At 42.2% G+C, this 25,901-nt stretch overlaps 1 protein-coding gene and 1 non-coding gene across 3 annotated transcripts; one reads left to right on the top strand and one right to left on the bottom strand.

Annotated features, from left to right (window-relative positions):
• The first annotated feature begins 112 nt into the window (after positions 1 to 112).
• On the top strand, positions 113 to 25,277 carry PDK1 (pyruvate dehydrogenase kinase 1). 2 transcript variants are annotated; one of them, XM_056861568.1, is made up of 11 exons: positions 113 to 234; positions 7,125 to 7,266; positions 9,846 to 9,917; positions 10,491 to 10,675; positions 10,923 to 11,018; positions 11,792 to 11,869; positions 14,877 to 14,953; positions 16,528 to 16,626; positions 19,857 to 19,967; positions 24,888 to 25,001; positions 25,103 to 25,277. In XM_056861568.1, exons 1-11 carry the CDS (start codon positions 117 to 119, stop codon positions 25,241 to 25,243), a joined length of 1,233 nt encoding a protein of 410 aa, XP_056717546.1. In that variant the 5' UTR covers positions 113 to 116; the 3' UTR covers positions 25,244 to 25,277. The 2 variants fall into 2 exon arrangements, with proteins under 2 accessions (XP_056717546.1, XP_056717545.1); XM_056861567.1 differs by lacking the exons at positions 10,923 to 11,018; positions 24,888 to 25,001.
• Positions 8,287 to 8,357, bottom strand: TRNAV-GAC (transfer RNA valine (anticodon GAC)). The gene has a single exon. It is a non-coding gene; the product is annotated as a tRNA-Val (tRNA).
• Positions 25,278 to 25,901: the final 624 nt, after the last annotated feature.

Consider the following 25,901-nt stretch of genomic DNA (forward strand, 5'->3'; position numbering starts at 1 on the left):
TGACGGCCGAGAGGCCTTGCGGCGGCGAGCGGCCGAGGCTGCCCATGGCGGCCGGGACGAGCTGAGGCGGCGGGGCCGGAACCGAGTGGCGAGGCCTTGTCCCCGGGGGGTCCGCCATGAGGCTGCTCCGGGCGCTGCTGAGGAGCGTCTCCCCCGCCACCATCCCTCAGCAGGTGGATTTCTACTGCCGCTTCTCCCCGTCCCCCCTTTCCATGAAGCAGTTCCTCGACTTCGGTGAGTGGAGTGGGGGAAGTGGGGTTGAGTGACGGGGGGCGAGAAGGGGAGGGGCCGTGGCCTCAGGGGTAGAGCATCCGCTTGGCGTGCGGAAGGTCCCCGGTTCAGTCCCCGGCATCTCCAGTTCAAGGGACTAGTTGAGTAGGTGATGGGAAAGACCTCAGCCTGAGACCCTGGAGAGCCACGGAGAGGGGCTGTGGCTCAGTGGTAGAGCATCCGCTTGGCGTGCAGAAGGTCCCCGGTTCAATCCCCGGCGTCTCCAGTTCAAGGGACTAGTTGAGTAGGTGATGGGAAAGACCTCAGCCTGAGACCCTGGAGAGCCACGGAGAGGGGCTGTGGCTCAGTGGTAGAGCATCCGCTTGGCGTGCAGAAGGTCCCCGGTTCAATCCCCGGCGTCTCCAGTTCAAGGGACTAGGCAAGGAGGTGATAGGAAAGACCCCTGCCTGAGACCCTGGAGAGGGGCTGTGGCTCAGTGGTAGAGCATCCGCTTGCAGAAGGTCCCAGGTTCGATCCCCGGCACCTCCAGTTAAAGGGTCTATGCAAGTAGGTGATGGGAAAGACCTCAGCCTGAGACCCTGGAGAGCCACTGCCTGTGTGGCTCAGCAGTAGACATGCAGAAGGTCCCAGGTTCAATCCCCGGCACCTCCAGTTAAAGGGACTAGTTGAGTAGGTGATGGGAAAGACCTCAGCCTGAGACCCTGGAGAGCCGCTGCTGGTCTGAGTAGATAATACTGACCTTGATGGACCAAGGGTCTGATTCAATATAAGGCAGCTTCATGTGTTCATATAAGTGAGCGCTGGAGCACGCGGGAAGTTGGGCCCCCTGTTTCCCTCCCTTTGATCCCCCCCCCCCCGTTTGCCCTTCCTCTCTCTCTATGTGTAAGTCGCTCCCGACTTATGGCGGTAATAATAAAAGGAATCACTGGGCTAAGAGTCATGGAGTGTCAGAAGTAGAAAAGCTAGCACCTTAAAGACTAACAAAAATGTTTTCTGGCAGGGTGTGAGCTTTCGTGAGCCACAGCTCACTTCTTCAGATACAGCTAGAATGTGAATCCATCTGTCTTTAAGTAGCATCTGTAGAAGTAGCATCTGTAGCATAAGTACTTAAAGACAGATGGATTCACGTTCTAGCTGTATCTGAAGAAGTTTGCTGTGACTCACAAAAGCTCATACCCTACCAGAAAATATTTTTGTTAGTCTTTAAGGTGCTCCTGGACTCTGGCCCTTTTCTACTACTGCAGACAGGCTAACACGACACTATGGAGTGTCAGAGTGAACGATAAACAATGATGGGAGAAACTGGATGAAACTGCAACTGTACTGAGTCGCCTTTCTGTCTGTAATACAATCAGATATGCATAACTTGTTGATGTATGGTCATAACTTGAATTTGGATCAATCTCTCTTCCCCAGTATAATGGGGACTCAGAGATTTCTACCCATTAGGGCCTCTGAGTCAGCAGCTGCAAATAAACTGTTTTCTTGATAACGATCTTGGGTCTCCCTCTCCCCCGCGAACCCGTTTTACTGCAACACTATGAATGAAAGTCCTCCAAAACGTCCCGTCTTTGACAGCCTTGCTCAGGTCTTGCAAATTGAGGGCTGTGGCTTCCTTTATTGAGCCAGTCCATCTCTTGTTGGGTCTTCCTCTTTTCCTGCTGCCCTCCACTTTTCCTAGCATGACTGTCTTTCCCAGTGACTCTTGTCTTCTCATAATGTGACCAAAATAGCCTCAGTTTAGTCCTTTTAGCTTCTAGGGGCAGTTCAGGCTTGATTTGATCGATAACCCACTGATTTGTTTTTTTTTTGGCAGTCCACGGAATCCGTAACCCTCTCCTCCAACAGCACAGTTCAAAGGAGTCTACTTTCTTTCCTATCAGCTTTCTTCGGTGTCCAGCTTTCGCACCCATACATAGTAATAGGATGTCATGAATTAATCTGGTCTTGGTGGCCAGTGACACATCCTTACACTTCAGAATCTTTTCTAGCTCCTTCATGGCTGCCCTTCCCAGTCTCAATCTCCTTCTTATTTCTGGTTTGCCCTTCCTAGTCCACTTTTATCAGTGCAACCAGGCCTCTGCTGGTCTGAGTTATCTCAGGCGGAGCGTTTCAGGCGATAGGGGCCCAGGCCTCGCAGCCAATCATTGCAAAGGAGCCCCCCTCCGCCGCCCCTTCTGGAGCTCTGAGTTTCCAGGTTAAAGGGAACCAGGCCTTAACTGTGCATGCAATAAGTTCTTGAGACATGTTGGTTGAATGTTTAGCAGTGACTCCAGTCCAAGAAGCCCTGCCGCAAGCCCTCGTGCAAAGTGACTCCAGTGTGAACTCATTGCAGGGAGTGTAGTCCTCCTGTGCAAAAGGACTCGCGCCTAAACGTGGTTTCCCTTATTCCCTATGGGCAAGCATAGTTTCCTTTATACCCTATGGGCAAGCCTGCTTTCCTTTATTCTCTATGGGCCTGCGTGGTTTCCCTTATTCCCTATGGGCAATTGTTGGGGTTTCCAACCTCCAGGTAATAGCTGGAGATCTCCTGCTATTACAACCGATCAGCCGATAGAGATCAGTTCACCTGGAGAAAATGGCTGCTTTGGCAATTGGACTCTATGACATTGAAGTCCCTTCCCTCCCAAAACCCCGCCCTCCTCAGGCTCCACTCCAAAAACCTCCCGCTGATGGCAAAGAAGGACCTGGCAACCCTAGCAATCATGCATTTTCTCTGGGCAATCATGTATAGTCTATGGGCAATCACTGTCCTTAGTTTTAGTACGTCCTGCTTAAGAGCAGTCCTGTGCAGAGTGATGCCCGTCTAAGCTGGTTGATTGCAACGCACATAACTGGAGTCACTCTGCATAGGAGTCACTGCAAATGCCGTAATATATTACAGTTTTATTACTCCATTTGCTAGAAAGCTAATAATTCTTGGGGGGGGGGGGTAACAGTGTGAGGACAAACAACCAGGAGTCTCAGGGCACCATAAAGATTTTATTCCAGCATAATCTTCCTCGGATTGAGCCCAGTTTTTCAGATGCTGTAAATGAATCTTCACTATGTAGAGATTTTTATTTATTTACTTAAAATATTTATGTGCCTGCCTTTCTCCTGACAAAGGCAGGACCTAAGGTGGGTAACAACAACAACATGCAATACACCACCCTAATGTAACAACCAGCTACCATCTGCCTAAACCCAATCATATGTAGGAGATTGAAGGGAGAAAACAGCCTTAAATGATTTGCCTTAATAGTTTGCTTCTCATCTTTCTACATAAAACATTTTCATAGCAAAGAATCACTCATTGCATCTAAAGCAGTGGATTCCAGTCCACCAAAGTTTACTTTGGAATAACATTTTGGTGATTTGTGTGGTACCATGAGACTCTTGTTTGTTTTTTTACAAAGCAGCTGCTACTCTAAACATGGCGAGAATGGGACCGTTAGGTTTATAAACTATCTTGGAGAAGTTTGTCCAAGTTCTCTAGGCTATTGAATTACTGCCTGGCTGTTGTGGTAAACTGGCTAAGTGGACAAATTGAAACTAAACTATGAAAAGACAGGGGTAATGTTGGTTGGGAAGGCAGAGATCTTGAAGGACATTGTGTTCCCCATTTTTGATGGAGTTCAGCTGACCCTTGCTGACTCAGTTAAGAGCCTTTGGGGGGGGGTTATACTGGACTCAACGTTATTACTGGACAAGCAAGTTAATGCAGTTGCAAACACGGCTTTCTTCCAACTCAGCCTAGTCTGAAAGATGGTCCCTTAACTTGATGTGGCTGATCTCCATGTCACTGTAACATCGAGACTAGACCACTGCAATGCACTGTACATTGGCCTCCCCTCAAAATCAGTTCTGATACTCCAGTTGGTGCAGAATGCTTTGGCTCTGCTATTATTGGGGGGTAGATGGAGCAACCATATTACTCTCAACCTGGAGCTGGCAACCCTATTTACAATGCTAACATTCCATATTTTTGTAGCTTCTTTATAAAGTTCTGTAATTTGGGGTAGCTGGACACACAAAGGCTAGGCAAAGATAAGTTTGGTTTATTAGCTACTTTTTTTCTTGTTTGTTAAAGTGGCAAACAGGCCTATGTAAATGTGCATTATATTGCATCAGCCGAGCTGTAGTAGCCGTTACTTCTTGAAAATCAACAATGTTACACTACACAAATCTGCAAACACCAGGCTTTATAATCGTCTAACAGTATCGCAGTAGTGCTTCTTAAAGCACTGGCTTGTACTCTGCTTTTTCCTTCATTGTATCAAGCTGCTTATTGCAACATCACAATTTGTGATATTGAGCAGGCACAGCTGCTGGTATGTCCCAGTCTAACAGTGTATCTAATGACACAAGAATTCCCAGGGACGATTTGTCTTTTAAGTAGTAATTTTACGTGATGCATGAATATCAGTGTTAAACAGTGTAAAGAATTGTGAAGAAGGGCCATTCTTGTTTCTAGGGATTTGGAGACATGAAGGAGACAGTCATCCGGAAATCCTTATTCGAGCCCTTCTCCAATCTTGCAGCATCAGCACCAGGAACAGGAAAATTGTCATGCTATGTTGAACTAAGGATGGTTTTTTGAGTAACAGCTACTTGAGTGGTTGCCCGGTTTTGCACCCTGATCTGTAATCATAAAAAAAGTGGGAAGGGCCTTCAACACTGAAGAGTGGCAGTGATTTCAGTCACTTAAGTGACCTAATTTTTAGTATTTGCCCATGAGAGTGTCCCAAGTGACAATTTGTAGTCAGACATGTGTAGTTTTAGCTGGTATCCATTAGGATTATCCTGTGTTTATTAATGAGTTTTGTATATTACTTTTATCCCTTTTGTAATTAATGTTTTCTTTATTTATATACTGGTCGTGGACTGTAATAATAAAGAACACTTAAGAGTAACAGCTGCTGCTTGAGAGGATGGGGGGAAACTGGAAGACTCGTTGTGCCAGGGGTGGAGTACATATTGCAATGTGTTGGTCTGTTCCTATACTCATGGGAGTATACTATGTGGTAGGGTTTCTGCTAAAAGTGAGGAAGTATGATCAAATTCAGCTGCATTCACTTTGGGCAGAAATCACTGCCGGTTTACCTTAATGCTGCTGTTTTGTTTGTCTTGATGTGTCCAGGGCCGCATGCTCAAAGTAAGACGGGGCAACTGCGCTAGCATGTGACTCAGTACTATCCAACAACATGCATAAGGGAGGGCTACTGACCCCAAGGTTGGGCCTGGAGCTCTCCCTGAATTACAGCTGGTCACCTGACTACAGAGAAAGGTTCCACTGGAGGACATAGCAGCTTCAGAGGGTGGGCTGTCTGACATCACTTCAATGCGGAGTTCCCTTCCTTCCCCCAAACTCCACCTTTCCCAGGCACCGCCTCCAAATCTCCAGGAATTTCCCACTGGGCAGCCCTTGCATGAAGTAACCAGTCTGCCAAGACTGAGGCCCCCAGGCACAGATTCCTTTTGTGCCTCTCCAACCCATTTAAGGAAAGGCGAACTTAAGGAATGATTGACAGAGAAAGGAGGTGTGTAAACAATGAGAAGAATACATACGGTTTGGGAAGGGAAGGAAGGAACTCACCAGTGCTCTGGGGGCTGGTAGCCTCTCTGAGAATCCAGATTATTTTGCTTTAACCCTTTGATTAATTGGAAAACCTTGCTGTCTTGCATGAGAGCCAGATAAGGCAGGTGGACTGTGTGGTTTCTGAGGTCCAAGAGCAATGTGGACTCTGGGCATTTTGTAGTTTTGCTTCCCCCACCCCTCCCCAATAGCCCTGATCAGCATAGTCTCTAGACCAGAGGTGTCAAGCATAAGGTCCCCCTTGAGAGCTCTTATCCGGTCCATGAGCCAGCCGTGGCAGCCACCTCCCCCACTCTCGATCTGGGCTGGCCAGCCCACTGTAAGCTTGCCAGCCGAGGCAGCCACCCCCCCCCCCCAGATCTAGGCTGGTGAGCCCACTGCTGGCAAGGCAGCCGAGGCAGCCCCCGCTCCGGGCTAGTGAGGAATGGCCCCGCCCAACCAAGCGACATTTATGTCATATCCAGCCCTCATAACAAATGAGATCTACGCCCCTGGCCTAGAGCATGATTGTGGCCCTGTGGCCGTGTTTGCTTTTGGCACAATACTTGCCTACACTGAATTTCCAGTTGTGTGGCATGCCGATGCTAGACTATCTGCTGTGATCCCGTTTCCCCCCCCCAAAAAAAAGTGCCGTTGTTGATCTGCCTCTTTGCGTGGTGTAAGAGTGTAGTGGTTAAGAGTGGTGGACTCTAATCTGGAGAACCGGGTTTGATTCCCCACTCCTCCACATGAACAGTGGACACTAATCTGGTGAACTGGGTTGGTTTCCCCACTCCTCCACATGAAGCCAGCTGGGTGACCTTGGGCCAGTCACAGTTCTCCAAACTCTCTCAGCTCCACCTACCTCACAAGGTGTCTGTAGTGGGGAGAGGAAGGGAAGAAGATTGCAAGCCGGGTTTGATTCTCCTTAAAAGGAAGAGAAAGTCAGCATATAAAAACCACCTCTTCTCCTCCTCCTCATTCTTCTCCTTCCTCCTCCTCCTGCTCCTTACAAAGTTGGTGGAAATCTTTCAGTCCTGCCAACTCAACTTATTAGAAGTCTACCTCTTTCCTTTAACTAATATTTAAGAACTATACAGTTCTATACAGTGCTGACCCATTGGTTGAACATATGAGCATGCCTTGTACTAAGACCACTGACAGCGAAATAATCTTCTCCACACTTGGTACTTGAGGTCCTTTAACTAGAGATGTCAGGGACTGAATCTATTACTTCTGTATGCCAAGTATGTGTGGCCTGCCATTGAGTTTTAGCCCTTCCCCAAAGAATAATTTCTCTTGTCTCAGTAAGAGTTTTTCATTTTCCCCCTCTTAGGAGCCGACAATGCTTGTGAGAAAACTTCATTCATGTTTCTAAGGCAAGAGCTGCCCGTCAGATTGGCAAATATAATGAAAGAAATAAGTCTGCTTCCAGACAATCTTCTCAAAACACCTTCAGTTCAGCTTGTTCAGAGTTGGTAAGAATATTTTAATTGAAATTATTTAATCAGTATGTGAAATGAAGAAACACATTTGGAATGATACTTGGACAGATGTTTCTGTTTTGGAGGCAGTTAATAAGTTTGTAGTGAAATTGCCTCTATTTCACATATATGTCTGGCTGTATTTCCCAAAATATCAAATTCCTTTTCTTGCTCTCACAAATGCTGATTTCTTTGGTACCGAGTAAGCAACATTCTAGAATTTATTTTTCTTCTGAGCTCTCAAATTCAGACCGATCTCTGACACGGCTTCTGTAATCTCTAAAGCTGAAAAACAAATGCAGTGAAATTTTCTTCAGAAGAAATGTTTCTGTAAGAAATTCATGATGAGAGCCAAGCATAAAACAGATGCTTAAATGGTTACGAATTCGCAGGCTTCTGCCCACATGATCGTTATTCTTAATATGTTAAGTTCAAACTCTTTGAATGTGATGCTTCCATTTAATTGAAGGAGTTCAATTTATATCATGAATTTGTTTCCAAAAGGTACTAAGCATTATTGACTGACCCCAAAGAGCTACTCCAGGCGAGTCAAAAGTCTTAGCGAGTCCACTGGGATTTCCCCCCCCCCTTTGAATAGCAGCGTCTAATTTTGAATTTTAAAGTCTTCAAAACTTGTTGTGGGAGGCTGCTGCTCAAGAAAAACAAGCTCCAATTCTCTTTGGCCACACAGGACTTCTTGTGTGGTTCTTGGAATCCTTGTCTATTTATGAGTGTGAAATCAAAGAGATTTGTAGTAATTTCTAGTTAAATTGTGGTCTCGGTATTTGTACATATGTCTCACCCAACAATTTCTGCTAATGCAACTTGCTTTTGGATATGCCCATGGTGTGCTGCACTAAGAAAGCAGGGCACAGCGTGAACACATGAAGCTGCCTTATACTGAACCAGACCCTCAATCCATCGAAGTCAGTATTGTCTACTCAGACCGGCAGCGGCTCTCCAGGGTCTCAGGCTGAGGCCTTTCACATCGCCTACTTGCCTAGTCCCTTTAACTGGAGATGCCAGGGATTGAACCTGGGACCTTCTGCATGTCAAGCAGATGCTCTACCACTGAGCCACGGTCCAGTGGGCTAGAGGGCTGCATCTGTTCCAGTGCAGTAGAGGTCATCGATGCTGTTTTTCTTGAGATGGTGAAATGTGTGAAAACAGTGACTACATTCCTTGAAACACACAGGATTATTATTTCTGTGTCGAATGGATCATAGATGGATACTTTTGTTTGTTTGTTTATTTGAATTTGTAGCCTGCCCTCCCCAGCCAAAGTGAGTGGGTAACATCATTTAAAAGCCATACCACATCGTATCGGCAATATTAAAAATCACAATATAAAATTACAGCTTTAAACAAACAACCCAAGATGATGCACAATTCGCATTATACTGAGAGAGCCACATAGGCGACCAGCCCTTCCGAAGAGCCTTTAGGCCCTCCCATTTAAATGCTGCATCCTCAGCAGTATTAAATGGAAGATGTAGAAATCTACCACATTCTGACAGACTTTGCTCATGCAATTCAACGAAAATTGACACATTATCTCACAAGATGATGGAATGCCCCCTCTTTAAACACCACCGAGATAAATAGATCACCCCCATATTGGCGAGAATTCCTGCCCCCATAACAAGAGACAAAATAGTCCCCTGTTTGCTAATGGATAGAAATCCAAATATAACATTGGCTGTGGCCAAACATCTCTCCATCATATTTCCCTCTAAGAAATAACTGCTCAGGACCTATGGGTCATAGGAGCAAAGAAGGAAAAGGCAAATCCATACAATTTAGCATATGGGAAGGGGGGAGGGTGTTTAGAAGCCAGCATCAAGGCAGAAATGGGTCTGTACAGCATTCTCTGTGTGTTTGAGTGCATATTACATGTCTGATGAAGGGAGCTTTGACTCTTGGAAGCTTTTACTCTGAAACTCTCTAAGGTCTCTAAGGTGCTACTGGACTTGAATCCTACTGCATGTTACATGTTTTGCTTGGCAAGGACAGTTTGGTAACTGGCTGTTCCAGCTGTTGCTCGCAACACCAGAACTCAGCGGAACTAGTTGACTGCTACATTTTTATCCTTCCTTTCCTCCAAGAAGCTCAGCTCCCTCCCCCTTTTATCCTCACGACAGCCCTGTGGAGTAGGCGAGGCTGAGAAAGACTTGGCTGACCCACGTCACCCAGCAAACATGTCAGCATGGGGATTTTGATTCTAGTCTGATACTTGAGCTGCTAGACCACGCTGGCTCACATAGGGCTTGGCTGCCTCCCCTTTTTTGTGTGCTAAGGGTCAACCTATTATAACAGAGCAAGGTCCAGTAGCAGCTTAAAGACTAACAAAATTTCTGGCAGGGTGTGAGCTTTCGTGAGCCACAGCTCACTTCTTCAGATACCTATTATAAGAATTATTTGATGGCAAAAAAAGGAAAATGCTTTCCTTCAAACAGAAGGAGACCTTACTGGGCTTTAACACTTTAATGCTTTTCATATGAAGAACCAAAATAATGCACTTTAAAATCTTCTCTACCTAAATTGGTATAACAAAGGCAAACAATGTGTTTTAGGTACGTCCAAAGTCTTCAGGAGATCCTCGATTTTAAAGATAAAAGCGCAGAAGATTCAGAAGCTGTTTCTCGGTAAGAATGTTTTTGTGTTTTCATTCATTTTGAAGGTAATGTGACAGTGCTCAGTCTATGTGCTTCCAGGGCAGATCTTTCTCCACCCTGAGAGGAGGAGGTCTATCTATCCTTCTCTGCTGCCGAGTATCTCACAGGTAGTTTGAGAATATTGAGGGACCTTTTATTCAAGTAGCATATTTCTGTCAAGTATCAATTGTTTTCATTAAAAAACAAAGAAGAAGAGTTGTTTTTTATACCTACCATGTAAGAGATTGGGTCCATATTAAACACTAACATCCACTGTTTATTAACAAATTACTTCTGAAGGTAAATGAAATAAAAGCAGTTCATGAAGGTGGTTGTACAACATAGATGGGACATTGCTACTGGGGGCAAGCCCCATTTCTACTGGTCTCTCCATGCCCAAGAAACTCTCCTCCCTTTGTAGCATGTAAAACCACTCTACTTTTTGTGAATAGCAAGTTCATGTATGTTGCACTGGATAGTTTAATCAAGTCATGGCAGCTGCTAGTGCTGGGGCATTTAATAAACCCTTTAAATCCACTTGACAGAGAACATACCTGGTTTCAGTTTTACAGATACTGTGATCACGATCCGGAATCGTCACAACGATGTCATTCCTACCATGGCTCAGGGCGTGATAGAATACAAGGATCATTATGGAGTCGATCCAGTGACCAGTCAGAACGTGCAGTATTTCTTAGATCGCTTTTTCATGAGTCGCATTTCAATTAGAATGCTTCTTAATCAGCACAGTAAGTACTCACTTATGTTGGTGAGGGCTCATGTGTGGAAAATGGTGTAAATTTTTTAAAAAAGATCACTTACATGTATGTTGCTTTTGAAAAAACATTTCTAGTGTATGCTGCATAATGTTTTGTGGGTGTTTCATTGGGTTTGCTTTTCAGTTGTACAATGTGCTGCTCTCAAAGCCCGTAAGTTGTGAAATCACTTGTGGTGCATTCTGTTATCTTTTTCTTTTGTGTGTGTGTGTGTTGGCAGCATTGTTGTTTGGGGGGAAAGTGAAAGTTAACCCGGCTCATCCGAAACACATCGGCAGCATCGACCCGAAGTGCAGTGTCGTCGAAGTTGTTAAAGGTAAAATTCAGGCAGGCTGTACCGATATATTCCTGCTAAAGAGTCAGAGTTAGTGTATCCAGGTTGTTGGATGTCTCCAATTTAATTCCATCAGGGGTTCATAGCTTCAGTTCTGCTGAACTGCAAACACTGATGATTATATTCAAAGCCCGTTCTCCCAACTACTGGAAACATTCCACAGCAACCTAACTGGTTTCTGAGATTTTACCATGCATTGTCCACACACTTTCAGATATGTAGGGTTGCCAGCTCCAGATTGGGAAATACCTGGAGATTTTTGGGGTGGAGCCTGAAGAGGGCAGGGTTTGGGGAGGGGAGGGACTTTAATGTCATAAAATCCAGTGGCCAAAGCGGCCATTTTCTCCAGGCGAACTGATCTCTATTGGCTGGAGATCAGTTGTAATAGCAGGAGATCTCCAGCTAGTACTTGGAGGTTGGCAACCCTACAGATATACAATTCCCAAACACATAAACTTGCTTTTTCTATCATGTAAACTGAAATCCTTAAAAAGCCGGTAACTGTAACTAGTACTTCTCTTTTACTTGCATAGAATCACAGCCAACACAGTATCCTGGTTATACTGGTCATTTAACTTGCAATGACAGGAGAAATGCATGATAAATGTAAACCAGTCTTCACAGTTTTATTCTTGAGTAGTAAAACTGGTCAGCCCTTAAACTTCTTCTGTCAATGAGACATTGAAGATTGAGGAGTGTAATCCAGCAAGTGTTGCTTTTTAAACAAAATGTTTAATGCCTTTCATTTCCTACAGATGGCTATGAAAATGCAAAGAGCCTCTGTGACTTGTATTACATGAACTCTCCAGAGCTTGTACTTGAAGAGCGGAATGGTAAGAATGCGAAAAGGGAACTGACTTGTGTTTTTCTTCAGAAATTGCAGATGGAAGGATTTCTTTTTATTGGTTGAGCATCTGGTACATGATGCATCTGTTCATTCTGCACTACTGACAGATACTGTGACTGATTGTATGCGTTCATATAGTGTCAGGAGAAATCACAGAGCTACTACACATGATGTGGGGGAGGAAAGGTTGCTTGTTCAGGCTTTCCTTGCTTTGGGTTGCTCTGGAGGAAGTACAGTTGGGATCCTCATTTACACAGCATGGAAACTGTCTAGCTTCTCGCAGCAAAAGAGCTGCAGTGTCATTTAGAGGTTACTACAGCCATTTAGAGGTTACTGACCCTAGAAGCTAAAATGACTAAACTGAGGCTATTGTATTTAGGTCACATTATGAGAAGACAAGAGTCACTGGAAAAGACAGTCAGGCTTGGAAAAGTTGAGGGCAGCAGGAAAAGAGGAAGACCCAACAAGAGATGGATTGACTCAATAAAGAAAGCCACAGCCCTCAGTTTGCAAGATCTGAGCGAGGCTGTCAAAGATATGACATTTTGGAGGACTTTGATTCATAGGGTCGCCATGAGTCGGAAGTGACTTGACTGCACTTAACACACCCAGCAGGGAACAGTTGAAGTTATATAAACAAACAGTTGAAGTTATATTAGGCAGATCATGAAAAAGGGGGCATCTCAGCCATCTTCTGGGCATGGAGTATGGGTCGCTGGGTGTGCGTGGGGGGGGAGGTAGTTGTGAATTTCTTGCATTACTCTATGATTCTATAAGCGAGGCTGAATTTATTTATGTGTTGCGATCCATGGAATGTAACTTAACTATTTAAGCTTTTGTCACTGGGCTTGTCTCATTTGAATATGCTTCCTACATACATCACACCCAAAGTCATGCAGTATTAGCATGCCAACAGTGCTCTTTCCCAGACCAAAGTGTTGCTGGCTTGCTGATGCTTACCTGGTTATGGGCTAGTGCAGTGATCCCCAGAATGGTGCTCGTGAGCATTTCCTGGTGCCCACTTCCTCCTTCACCAAAGCGAAGAGTTGGCTCTGTCCTGGATTTCCTCTGTCTCGTTAAGGCAAGAGGTGCTTCAGGAAATCGCTCAGGAAATACCACCATTGTGGCTTCAGGGAGCACCCATTTGGAAACAGCTGGCTCTATTCTAGAACAGTGGTTGGCTTGGAAGGTCCCAACATTTGGCTGTAGCCACCATGGCATCCATTTTGGCTACGCCCTGAGTGTCGGCCATTTTATGATGATGCCCACTAGATGTTCTCAGAATTCCAGAAGCGCTCATAGGCTCAACACGGTGTATTGTATATAGTAAGAAGGACCCTGTGGTGCAGAGTGGTAAGCTGCAGGACTGCAGTCAAAAGTTTGATCCCAACAGAAGTTGGTTTCATGTAGCTGGTTCAAGGTTGGCTCAGCCTTCCATCCTTCCAAGGTCGGTAAAATGAGTACCCAGCTTTCTGGTGGTAAAGTGTAGACGACTGGAGAAGGCAATGGCAAACCACCCCGTAAACACAGTCTGCCTAGTAAACATTGGGATGTGACATCACCCGATGGGTCAGAAATGACCCGGTGCTTGCACAGGGGACTACCATTACCTTTAAGCACATTTAAGGCTGATGCGAATTGGTCAGAACACTTTCACAGATGCATGCTTTACTCTTTGTTTGAATAAAATTGTCTTTGAGCTGGGAGAACAAATCAGGGAAGCTTCATCCTTTTGCAGTTTGCTGTGTAGATGGGGAAAATTCTGCCGGAGCAAGTAGAACTGATAATGATTATTCCTGTTGTGTAACACTGGTTGTTCTCTCTGTTTACTGTGAAAGAGTTTTAAGTTACTGCTTGTAAAATGAGTCCAAAACATGTGTGCGTGCTCAGATAATCCCCCATGCTGACAGCTATTGTAGATAAGTGCACAATTATTATCAGCTTAAATCAGAACTTAACTCTAGTTTATTCTTGCATGAGAAATAAGTCCTGGGCACTGAATATATAAATTATGTCCTGGGCACTGAATATATAAAATATGTTCTGAATATATAAATTAATATGAGGTCAGAATCCACAGTTCCTGCCTCTTCTTTCTCAGAGACTAAATATGTTTCTCTTTGAACATACCGTAGATAAAGCTACTCTGACTGTAAAGGTTTAACAAATATTATTTGCTATGTGTATGAAAAGTCATAGACAAGAGATGGCTGATGTAGATCCCTTTCTGATTGTTAATCCCAGTTAAATAAGTTAATGATAATAAGTATAAACATTGTGTTTGTGTGTTTTTAAAGACCTGTTTCTGCCACCAATAGTCAGCAATTGAAATTGCTTTAAAAAAAATTTAAATTTAAATGTTCATTCAACTTTCTAGCACTTTCAGGTTTTGAATACATTTTGTTCGAATGGAAATCAAAACAGCATTGTCATAAAAAGCATAAACACATACAAATACATCTGCTACTTGATTCCTTCCTTTCCCTAGATTTAACAGCCATTGGTGATTCATCAACCATTTCACACTTTAAAAAGGGGAAATTAAATTCAGTTTTTCCTTGATACTATAAAGAGAAAAGTTGCCGCATCTCTCACACATTTGACCGGTCTATTTAACATCTGATAACGTAGTATCCACTTCTCAGAAAGTGTCTTTAGCTACTTGATTCACAAATCAGTGGTGTTTTGGACTTCTGCTACTTCAGTAGCAACCCTGCTTCTGGACTTCCCCATAACAAACTACTTTTGAAACTTAGAGGGAGGTTTAAAATGAATCTGTAATACATTATTGGGGCTTGTTCAAGGGAAAAAATATTTCTAAAATCCCAGCGGACACATCCAAGTCCTTGAGTATGCCTAAATTAGCTCTTTGGATCCTGGCCAATGCAATGTTATAAAACTTTGGTCAATGTTTAGTCATGCTCAGGTGCTGCCAAAACTGATAGCAGCTGTCCAACACTCCGTTGATTGTTTTCTTTCCCCTTCTGTTCCAGTAAAATCACCAGAGCAGCCCATGCAGGTGGTGTATGTACCGTCGCATCTCTACTACATGGTTTTTGAACTTTTCAAGGTTTGTGCAGTGGGAAACAAAATACATTGTTGTGTTTACTCTTTTTTTTCTGTTTTCTTCAGCCAAAGCAACTAGAGAAGATAAACAACAAGTAGTTTAGAGTCACTGTGGTGCGGTGGTTAGAGTGCTGTAGATTAGTTAGAGACCCGGGTTCGAATCACCATTCTGCCATGGAAGCTTGCTGGGTGACCTTGGGCCAGTCACACATTCTGCGACAGCCTGGTGCCCGCCAAGTGTTTTTAGAAAGTGGAAAGTACCAGGTGGGGGTTTTGCCCAGAAAGCCTTTTGATTGGTCATTGGAGATTTGATTGGCTATGCAGATTTTTAAAAACGTTGCTTTGGCAGCAGCTGCTGCCACAGCACAAGGATCTTCACTGTGTGACTGAAGGTAAGCTGCAGCAGCCATTTTGTGACGCTGCATCTCCTGCGACAGCCATTTTGTGCCAGTCAATGTTATGGCTGTGCCCATCACACTCTGTTAGAATTCCAAAGGTGCCCGCAGGCTCAAAAAGGTTGGGGACTCCTGTTGTAGCCATTCTGCTGAACCCTACTATAAGGCTTGGCATTCAGCCTGGCAGACTGCTATACTGTCAGCTGTGCTGAAATGCATGTGGCCATTTCTAGTAATGTGAGAAGACCCTTCTGCATCTCAGCTAGGGGTGCAGGCCCATTCTCTTCCGGGACCCTGCTGAGCAACACTGCCTAATCACACAAAATGAGAGCAACCCTGAATGTCAGACCACCCCTCTAAAAAAAAGGTTGTACACAAAAGGATTTTTAAAAATTAATGTACATAATTATAATTGTATGCAAATTTGAAACATCCCCCACTTTTTCTTGATGGAACATGAGGTCTTCCTTTCTGGTCCTCCTCTCAGGTAGTTTGGTATGCCCCGGTTTGTTTGTTTTCAATAGATTACTCTGAAAAAGAATTTAACCAATTTCAATTTTGAAAGGCCTAAGTACTTTGGTGGCCATGTTTATGTTCCACTGTACTGGGATGAGGAGTTTTCTTCGTATGCTGTGCTAAGTTTTAAGATTACACATTTGTTTACATGAAATCTTTTGAAACCCATGTTCAGACAAAATAACCCTCTGCTTACAGACCAACGATTGATCGCTTAAGCTAGTTTGGAGTGGTGGAGTCTGATCTGGGAACCGGGTTTGATTCCTCACTCCTCCACGTGAGTGGTGGAGGCTAATCTGGTAAACTGGATTTGTATCCCCATTCCTACACACAAAGCCAGCTGGGTGACCTTGGCAAGTCACAGCTCTGTTAGAGCTCTCTCAGCCCCACCTACCTCAAAGGGTGTCTGTTGTGGGGAGGGAAAGGGAAGGTGTAAGACGGTTTGTCTCCCTTAAGTGGTAGAGAAAGTCAGCATATAAAAACCAACTCTTCTTCTAGGTAGCTGTGTTGTTAAAGCAGGAGGCAAGATATAAATCAAGCCTATTATAAATGAAGGTTGAAAAACTTTGTCCCAATTTGGGCACACCCTTGGGGAAAGTATACAGTTAACCGAAGTGGTATAAAAGAGCATTTTATTAATATTCTTTTGATTTTTTTGACATCTTAGAATGCAATGAGGGCTACCATGGAACACCATGCTGATCGAGGGGTTTACCCTCCAATTCACGTTCACGTCACGTTAGGCAATGAGGATTTAACTGTGAAGGTTTGTTTACTCTGTCATTTCCTATTCATGGTGCTGGCAAATGCTGAGGTCCCAATCAGGTGATTTTGGGGGGGGACTAACTGACTCCACCTTCTCTCATGTATCCCCCAAAAGTGCAGATATAACGTAAAACACCTGCTATCCAACAACCCTTTCCCTCTCATAAAGCCGTCACTTCATTAAGTCTTCAACTGGAAACAGAAAGGGATGAACAGAAGGACATTTAGGAAGATGAGAGAAAAGTGGAAAGGCCAAAAAGAGAGAGAAATGAAGAAAAGAAGGGGAAGTGTAGGTAGAAACTTATCCAAGCAGTTACAAATAAATGCAGTCTTGGGTTTCATACGTTTCCTGCATTCTGTCTATAAAATTCTATTCTTCCCTTCACCATTAAATCCAAGGATTATTTTGTACAGGTTTCAATATATGGTGGGGTTACAGCTCTCCTGAGTTGCAGTATAAGGTGTTTGGCAATAGCAACAGCCCTTAAAAGTCAAAGTTTCTGGCCTGATGGCATTTCCTACGTTGAAGTCACATGGCCTAATACCGCTTTGAGAGCTGAGTCCAGAAAACCTGTTCCTCTACCTTTCACTAGCAAGGTGCAATAATAATAGGGCAAGTTCATAGCATCTTTCTTTTAAGGTAAAGGTCCCCTGTGCAAGCACAGGGTCATTCCTGACCCATGGGGCGACGTCACAACCCAACATTTTCTAGGCAGACTTTGTTTATGGGGTGGTTTGCCAGTGCCTTCCCCAGTCATCCTCCCTTTACCCCCAGCAAGCTGGGTACTCATTTTACCGACCTCGGAAGGATGGAAGGCTGAGTCAACCTTGAGCCGGCTACCTGAAACCGACTTCTGTCGGGATCGAACTCAGGTTGTGAGCAGAGCTTAGACTGCAGTACTGCAGCTTTCCACTCTGCGCAACGGGGTGTTTATTCCCTGTCTAAGTTGCAGTTTCAGTTCTAAAGACGACTGATAGATTTCAGAATAGAAATTCACCTATTTCGGCACTCTGAGCCACAGCTCACTGAGCAGACAGGAATATAAAAAATGTGTAAAGCGTCTTTAAGCCCATGAAAATCTCTGCCCGTCTTTCTTTTCCCTGCTGGTTACTCTAGCATCAGACTTAGCCCTGTAATATACTTTTTCTTAAAGATTTCATTTTCTTTTGAAATAAGCCATATTTAGTCTAAACTGAGGGATAGGTTGCAGACATTATAGTATGGGAATATACAGTCAGACCCAAACATACACTCTTTCTTTCTTGCTCTCACCCACCAAATCTTGATTGCTTCTTGAAGTACTGGATCATGAGGCAAAAAGAGGAAGTCACATTAGAATTAGAATTTGTGATTTGCCTTGCCTGCTATATTTTCATGCATGCAAGTCAACATTCACATCTGCCTACTCCCTTACGAACCTACTGAAGCGGGTTGTGCTGTTCAGATGACAGGCTCTTAGAATGTATCACTTGCTGAGAAATGAAGTTATCTTATTCAGCCAGTCATCGAGTAAGCAGGACTCAACAACTTTACCTACTTTTAAAAAGCAAGTATTTTTATTGATATACTTCTAGTAAAATATGTGTAAATGCAGATTATCAAGTCTTTAACACTTCTATAAAAACTCTTGTCAAAGTACAATGTATGTATTTACAATGTATGAAGTAAAAGCAAGCATGTCTTACATACTATTCAGTTTCAAAATCCAACTTCTAAAATATAACAGTCAAATTATTCTGATTCAGTTCAAAGTATCTAATTCATAAAGTCTAGAGTAATGTATTTAAGCCATACATACCAGTCAGTCTTTTCTTGAGAACCTTTGGAAGGTTCTGATTCTCTGGGCTTACTGTGGCTGTATTTATACTGTTTCAGACTCATTAAGAGTGTTGATTTTACCATCAGGAGGGATATCTTCCTCCCCACTTTCAGATAACATGAGCAGTGCAATAATGTCTTAGTTGCAGCTGTTCAGGTTATTAGCTTCTCCCCATGACCAAATATGGGCTTCCTTTGTCTATTTTGCTTAAAGAATAAACAATCATTTCTGAGCTCCATGATCACTCCATACACTCAATTTTCATACCATTCTCATCTTCAGTACAATACGCATTAAATGAGACTATTTAGAAATCTACAACACAATATATATATAAATAATAAAACACAATTATTGCTCACATTGTAACATGTAACCATTTGGTCAGTAGGAAACATAGCCTTCAGCAAGGTTATAGAAAGCAAGGAGCTTACTGCACTTATAGCCTTGAGGTCTTTGAGTAGACCTCAAGGTTTGAGGATAGCAGGACTTTTCTGCTCTTGAGATATGAGGAGCTGGCAGCTGGCAGCTGAATCAGGAAGGGTAATTTCAGATACACCTTTCTGGCAGATAGTGAAGAATGACTCTGTTCTTCTCCCTTCAAGGACAAGACCAGGGTAAGTTAGTTAGCTCTTGAAAGAATTCAGTCAGCCTGTTCTAAGGACATTTGCATTTTGCAAGCTGTTGCTTTTCATTACACAAACCTCTGCAGTTTGTGGTTCAGTTTGTATGTTGTGTTCAAGCTCTACATGGAATTAATTCTGCACATGTACACAAAATACCATAATTATGTCAGAGACCATGACATTACCTGACCCTCGGTCATCTTCTGAGGACCCACTTTGGGTGCCCCTGCCTTTTGAGATTAGGCCAGTGGCAACCCGAGAGAGGGCCTTCATGATTGTGGCACCAAAACTCTGGAATACTTTCCCTAGGGAGGCTTGTTTGTTTATCCCCTTCTGTTGCTCTCTTCCACCAGTGAGGGAAGACTTTTTGGTTTTGTCTGGCGTTCCCTCAGTGATTCCTCCTTCCTGCCCCATATTTCAACTTCTGGTTTTATGTTTTTGTGTATGTATTTTATGTTTGGTTTATAACTGTTTTAATGATGCGTTTTTGTCTGGGTTTAAATGGTTTTTAATGACATGCTTTTATAATGTATGTTTCTAATTTGTTAGCTGCCTTGGTGGCCTTGATGAGGGCGGTCAGATGGGGTATTAAAGTTGCAAATAAATAAATAAATATAAAGACATTTGGACTTTATAACGTGAAATGGTTTTTTTTTTTTTGCCAGACCTATAAGTTGCTGTCTGAATTAGCTCTAAGGGCTACTCAGTTGTGCTGCTGTTTGAACGTATTTTTAAATTAAAGAATGTCTATACACATGGGAACAATTGATATTTTTGCATTCCAGATGTGCGATCGCGGTGGTGGTGTTCCTTTGAGGAAAATAGATCGCCTGTTTAATTATATGTATTCAACGGCACCACGTCCCCGTGTTGAGACGTCGCGAGCGACACCTCTGGTTTGTGCAATCAGTTGCATTGTTAAGAAGTGGTTTATTTCCCCCCCTTCCATTTTCTAACTGTTTTTAGTAAGAATCCACTATTTATTATAAACATGGGTTGGAATGCTCGTAAGGACAATGTAACACATCTAAGGCTGGAATCCAGTCTGAACCATTCTGTGTGTAGAAACAGACTTCCAGGAGAAGGAACCTGAGAGTTGAACCAGATGATAACGGCATCCCTGGGGATGCGCTGCTATTTCGTAGAAGTAAAAAACCAACGTAAAACAAGCAACCAGTGCTGACGCGCAGCACAAACCAAAAACAAAACACAGAACTGAAACCACAATACCAACTATATAACATTAATAGTAGTGCAAATAATAACCTATTAAGCATCATAGGCAGGTAAGTACCACATAAAGGTCTGTGTAACACAAAAGGTAACACATCACTGTATAAAAACCCAAATATACAGAAACCCCGTTATACATATATACAGACAACCCAGTATACAAAGATCTTCTATGGTCAGTAACATATGCAGACAAAAAACCTACACTGGGCTATAGTCCATGAGGTGTCAAGATAGGAACCTGAATACCATGAAACTGCATAACTTATCTCGTGCATGTCAAGAAGGGTAGTCCAAAATGACACTGCAAAGATTGTATCCAGGGTTGTAAACCATGTCAGTGATGCGACCCGGCAGTGAAGGACGACAAGTTGGATCAGGTCATTTCATACTTACCTGCCTATGATGCTTAATAGGTTATTATTTGCACTAATATAAACATTGGTATCTAGTTGGTATCTTGGTTTTTTATGCGGCAATTGGGTTTGGAGGGAACCTTTCTCTCACTACAGCCAATTACAAAGCAGCATTTTTTTTTAATAAATATTTTTATTGGTTTTTAATAGAAAATGGGATACAGAAGGAAAAAGGGGCAGGGGAATAAAATTAAAAAAAAGAAAAGATATATATATAGAAAGAGAGATAAATACGTGTATTAATGTTATACAACGTTGGCATATCTAATACCGCCCCGATAGGTTGTAATAATACATTAACTTGTTGATAGGTTATATTCGATCTCCATTATGAATCTGCTGTGTCTTATAAAGTTTTATCATTTTTTGGTTTTAATATATTCGTAGAAGGATTTCCATTTATCTCTATTTTGTTTTTGAGTTTCTTTCTGTAGTGTTTCAGTTAATTGTGCCATTGTGATATATTCGTATGCTTTATCAATCCAAGTCTCGATTTGTGGAATTCTATTAGTTTTCCATAGCGATGCTAGAACTATCCTTGCAGCTGTAACTAAGTATTTTAACATGTCTTGTTGGTCCTTGTCGATGCTGTCTGGAGTTTTATTCAGTAGGTATAGTTTAGGGTCATATATAATTTTGTAACCGAGAATGCCTTCTATGTTCTTGTGTACTTTCTTCCAGAATTTCTGGACTGATTTACAAGTCCACCAGCAATGATAAAAAGTGCCCCTGGCTTTGCAACATTTCCAACATAGACCAGATGTCGAGCTATTCATGTTTTGAATATCACTCGGCGTCAGGTACCATCTATGTAACATTTTCAACCAGTTTTCATGAATCCCTTGGCATAGAGTGAACTTGAGATTTCTGCGAAATAGTTGTTCCCATTCATCGATTGTTATAATTTCATTCAGATTTTCCATCCATTTAATCTGGCATGACTTCACTTGTTCATCTTCCATATCGTATGTCACCAAGAGCTTATAGATTTTACCTAGTAGATGTTGAGAGGTTTTACTTATCATCTGTTCAAACTCTGTTTTTGGCTTCAGTGCTCCCCTGGTTATGCAATTTTCCTTGAATCTTGAGATTAGTTGGTGATAGGTTAGCCATGGCATCTGGTGATATTCCTCTTGTATCTCCAACAACGTTTTAATTGTACCATCTGTTTTCACCAGGTCTTGATATTGTATTGTCCCGTATTGTTTTCTGTCCATTATCGTACCGAATACGTTAAGGGGTGCTATCAACAATGATCCGTTAGAACTCAATCTTGGTTTAAGTTTCTGCCAGGTAGTCACCATGTTTTCTACAGTTGGATGACCCTTAATTTCTTCTAGGTTTTTCTTCCAGTTTCCCCCCCAAAGCAGATAGTGTACTCCACATTGCAGTCCTGCAAGTTCCAGTTTAGTACTTCTTTCATTAATCTGCATGATCCAGTCTTTGATCCATACCAATGTTGCCGCTCGGTGATACATAATTAGGTTTGGAAGTGCCATTCCCCCTCTTTTCTTTTCGTCCGTCATAATTTTAAATTTTATTCGGGGGCGTTTCTTGTCCCAAACAAATCTATTGATTTTTCGTTGCCAGGATGTTAGTATTTTATCTCCAATTTTGATGGGTAACGTCTGGAATAGAAAGTTTAATCTTGGCAGGATATTCATTTTAACTATAGCTATTCTACCTAGCCAGGAAGTTTTTAGTCTAGTCCAGGTTTGAAGATCGACCTCAATCTTATTCCATACCGTTTGATAGTTATGCGTAAACAGGTCTTGATTATCTTTTGGAAATGTTATCCCTAAATACTTTATTGGTTTAGTTGATATCGTACATCCTGAGAGAGTAATTATATTTGCTTCCTCTTCTTTGGTTGTATGTTCCAGAAAAAATTTTGTTTTAACTTTATTCAGTTTGTAACCTGACAGCTCTCCATATTTTTGAATGTCAGTCATAAGCTCTTTGATACTTATTTCTGGTCGCGCAATTGTAAATAGAACATCATCTGCGTATGCCTTTATTTTAAATTCTTCTCCTTGTATTTGTAAGCCGGTTATTTTCTGATTTGTTCTAATTTTATTCGCTAATATTTCCAGTGTTAAGTTAAATAGTAGTGGTGATAGAGGGCATCCTTGTCTGGTTCCTTTCTCTATTTTTATGTCTTTTGTTAGTGCTCCGTTTATTAACAACTTAGCCTGTTGATCTGTATAAATACTGGAAATCCAATGGAGTAGGTTGCCATCATTACTGATACTATAAATTACTTGTCTTATAAATTTCCATGACACGTTGTCAAAAGCTTTTTCTGCGTCCACAAATATAAATGCCAGTTTTTCTTTTCTGCGTTTTACCAACTCTCTCGCATTAATCAGAAACCTAATATTATCTACCATATGACGTTTAGGTATAAATCCAGTCTGATCCGGACTGATCAAGATATCCGCATAGGTTAGCAGTCTCTGTGCTATTATTGTTGTAAATATTTTATAGTCTGTGTTAAGAAGAGATATTGGCCTATACGATGCAGGTAGCATTGGGTCAGCCCCTTCTTTTGGAATAAGTGTTATATATGCTTCTTTCCAAGTGTCAGGGACTCTATCTGTCTTACATATGCCGTTCATTACTTTTGCTAGTAGTGGTGCAATTTCTTCTATGAACTATTTATAGTACATGGCTGTAAACCCATCAGGCCCAGGCGTCTTCCCGTTCTTCAACTTCCTAATTGCCTGTTGTACCTCTTCAATTGTAATATCTTGATTTAAAAGAGTTATATTATCCTTAGAGAGTTGATTAAGATGGTTCTGCTGAATATAATTTGTTATGTCCTCCGTTTGTTCATTCTGTAGTCTTTTCTTATAGAGTTCTTTGAAGTGTTGTGATATTTGATCTTCTTTATGTGTTATCTTCCCATTTATTTTTGTTGAAATTATTGCTCTTTTCCGATTTTCTATTTTGATCATGGATGCCAGGTATTTCCCTGGTTTGTTAGCATGTGCAAAGTGCTTTTGTTTTACAAATTTTAGTTTCTTCGCCATCTCCTCTGTGTAAAGTAGATCGATTGCATGTCTGATCTTTTTAATTTCTTTCAAAGTTTTCTTACTGTTTGTTTGTTGATGAATTTTTTCTAGATGTGCCAGGTTGGTCTGCAGTTCTGTCAAAGCCTTTTCTCGTTCTTTTTTATTTTTGGAATTTATAGATATAAAAATGCCCCTCATATAGGCCTCTGAACAATCCCAAATCGTAGTTGAGCTCATACCTGGGGTTTCGTTTCTTTGTAGAAATTCCTTAAGTTCTGTACGGCATGTATCTAGTTCTGTCTTCTTGCTGGACTCAGTTTCCTGTTGAGAGTCTATGCACCAGCAGTCTCCAAGCTCAAATCAGAAACTATTTGAATCCCCGCCCCTTGAAATGCTGCTTTCTTCAGAACTAGACAGAAGAAAGCAGCATTTCAAGGGGCGGGGATTCAAATAGTTTCTGATTTGAGCTTGGAGACTGCTAGTGCATAGACTCTCAACAGGAAACTGTGAGTCCAGCAAGCAATGAACGTCAGGTAAAACTCCCATGCATAAATGACGAAGATCAGGCTAGCTCGGGCCATCCAGGTGAGGGCAGTATATACCCAATAACAAGGGGCACACAGAATTGATGCATACCTAAACATAGCCCTGTTGTACCATGTAAGGACTGCATGCAAGTGGTATATATTGATTATGGGTCCAAGGGCCAATTGCAACCCATGCTACAGATGAGGTGAGCATGTGTTACAAGTGGTCTTTGATCCCCATAATCAATACACATCATTTGTGTGCAGTCCTCATGTTAGACACATTTTGTAAGTGCGTTTTGTAATATGTGAAGTGGCTTGCTTTCTCAAATTTTTGCACTAGACGTAAACTCTGGCTGTACTACAGAGTACAGCAGTGAAGAAGGAACTCTGCTGCTAATTGCAGTTCCTAATGGCTAGGCACAAATAGGAAAATATAGTACAAGAGCACTAATTTGTATAGTTGCCTTCACTCTGTTTTCAGTTGTCAAAGTTAACCTTTTTTTCCTCTTCCTAGATGTGTAGCAACAGATGTACTTTCATATAAATTTAGGAACTACAGGTAGTTTTATCTCTTCTTTATGCCCGGGATGTTTCAATTAACTCTAGTGTGTTTTTGGGCATAGGCTGGATTCGGTTACGGCTTACCTATCTCACGTCTTTACGCTCAGTACTTCCAAGGAGATCTGAAGCTGTATTCTTTAGAGGGCTATGGTACAGATGTGGTTATCTTCATCAAGGCATGTAGTTTTATCACTTACTTTGACATCTTTCCATTTAAAAGGCACAATCTCAATAGGACAAGATGCACTGACCCCTCTCTCTCTCTCTCATTCTCTAGGCTTTATCAACAGAATCTATTGAAAGGCTGCCAGTGTATAACAAATCAGCTTGGAGACATTACACAGCAAATCATGAAGCAGACGACTGGTGTGTCCCAAGCAGTGAACCAAAGGACATGACTACATTCCGCAGTACATAGCAGCGTGGAACAGATCAGAGCAAGCTGAAGATAGCGTACCACCAGCTTGTGGCAGGATTGTGTAAACCAGGTTTACTCAAGTAGAGTTCTAATATTTTGTTTTTGGGGAAGATACACATCTGCTGAACAAGAATCAGAATAACATGGTTATGCATATTCATTTGCTTCAGTCTTTATCTTAAGTTGCTTCAGCCGATGCATCTGGGGTACAAATTCTGGGCGAGCTATACAGACTGGTAAAAGGCTTGTTCACACTTTATACTGCTAAACATTCTGATGAAGCATTCAGGGGGCTTAGTTTTATAAAAAAATTTTTTACCATTTTGTTAATCCTGCTCTGGCACACGTGCTCCGAAAGTGGCATACAACATGGCAGGTGGTACATAAAAGATAATCACATGTCTTATTTTTAAATGTCCCTTGGAATCAAAATGTCCTGTGGTTTTAGTGTTAGCAGAATACCAACCATTGTTAAACATGTTTTGTTCTTGATCCAAGTTAAAGTGCTTGACTTCTCTTAATTTCAATTTCAGATACTGAAATCTCACTCACTAAAATCATTGCAACTAAAAAAACACCTCACTTTGGCCTCATCAGATACTGTACTCTCCTTTCAGTGAATATTTCAAATCTTCCAACTGGACAAAAAATGTCAAAT

The sequence above is a fragment of the Euleptes europaea genome, chromosome 15 (assembly GCF_029931775.1).
Source record: "Euleptes europaea isolate rEulEur1 chromosome 15, rEulEur1.hap1, whole genome shotgun sequence".
Classification (NCBI taxonomy): Eukaryota; Metazoa; Chordata; class Lepidosauria; order Squamata; family Sphaerodactylidae; genus Euleptes; species Euleptes europaea.

What these genes read in the sequence shown, in the direction of transcription:
- PDK1 (XM_056861568.1), top strand. Translation starts at nt 117, where the DNA reads ATGAGGCTGCTCCGGGCGCTGCTGAGGAGCGTCTCCCCCGCCACCATC. An exon ending in TGTACTTGAAGAGCGGAATG is followed by an intron (nt 11,870 to 14,876) that starts GTAAGAATGCGA and finishes CTTCTGTTCCAG; the next exon opens with TAAAATCACCAGAGCAGCCC. An exon ending in ATGTGGTTATCTTCATCAAG is followed by an intron (nt 25,002 to 25,102) that starts GCATGTAGTTTT and finishes CTCATTCTCTAG; the next exon opens with GCTTTATCAACAGAATCTAT.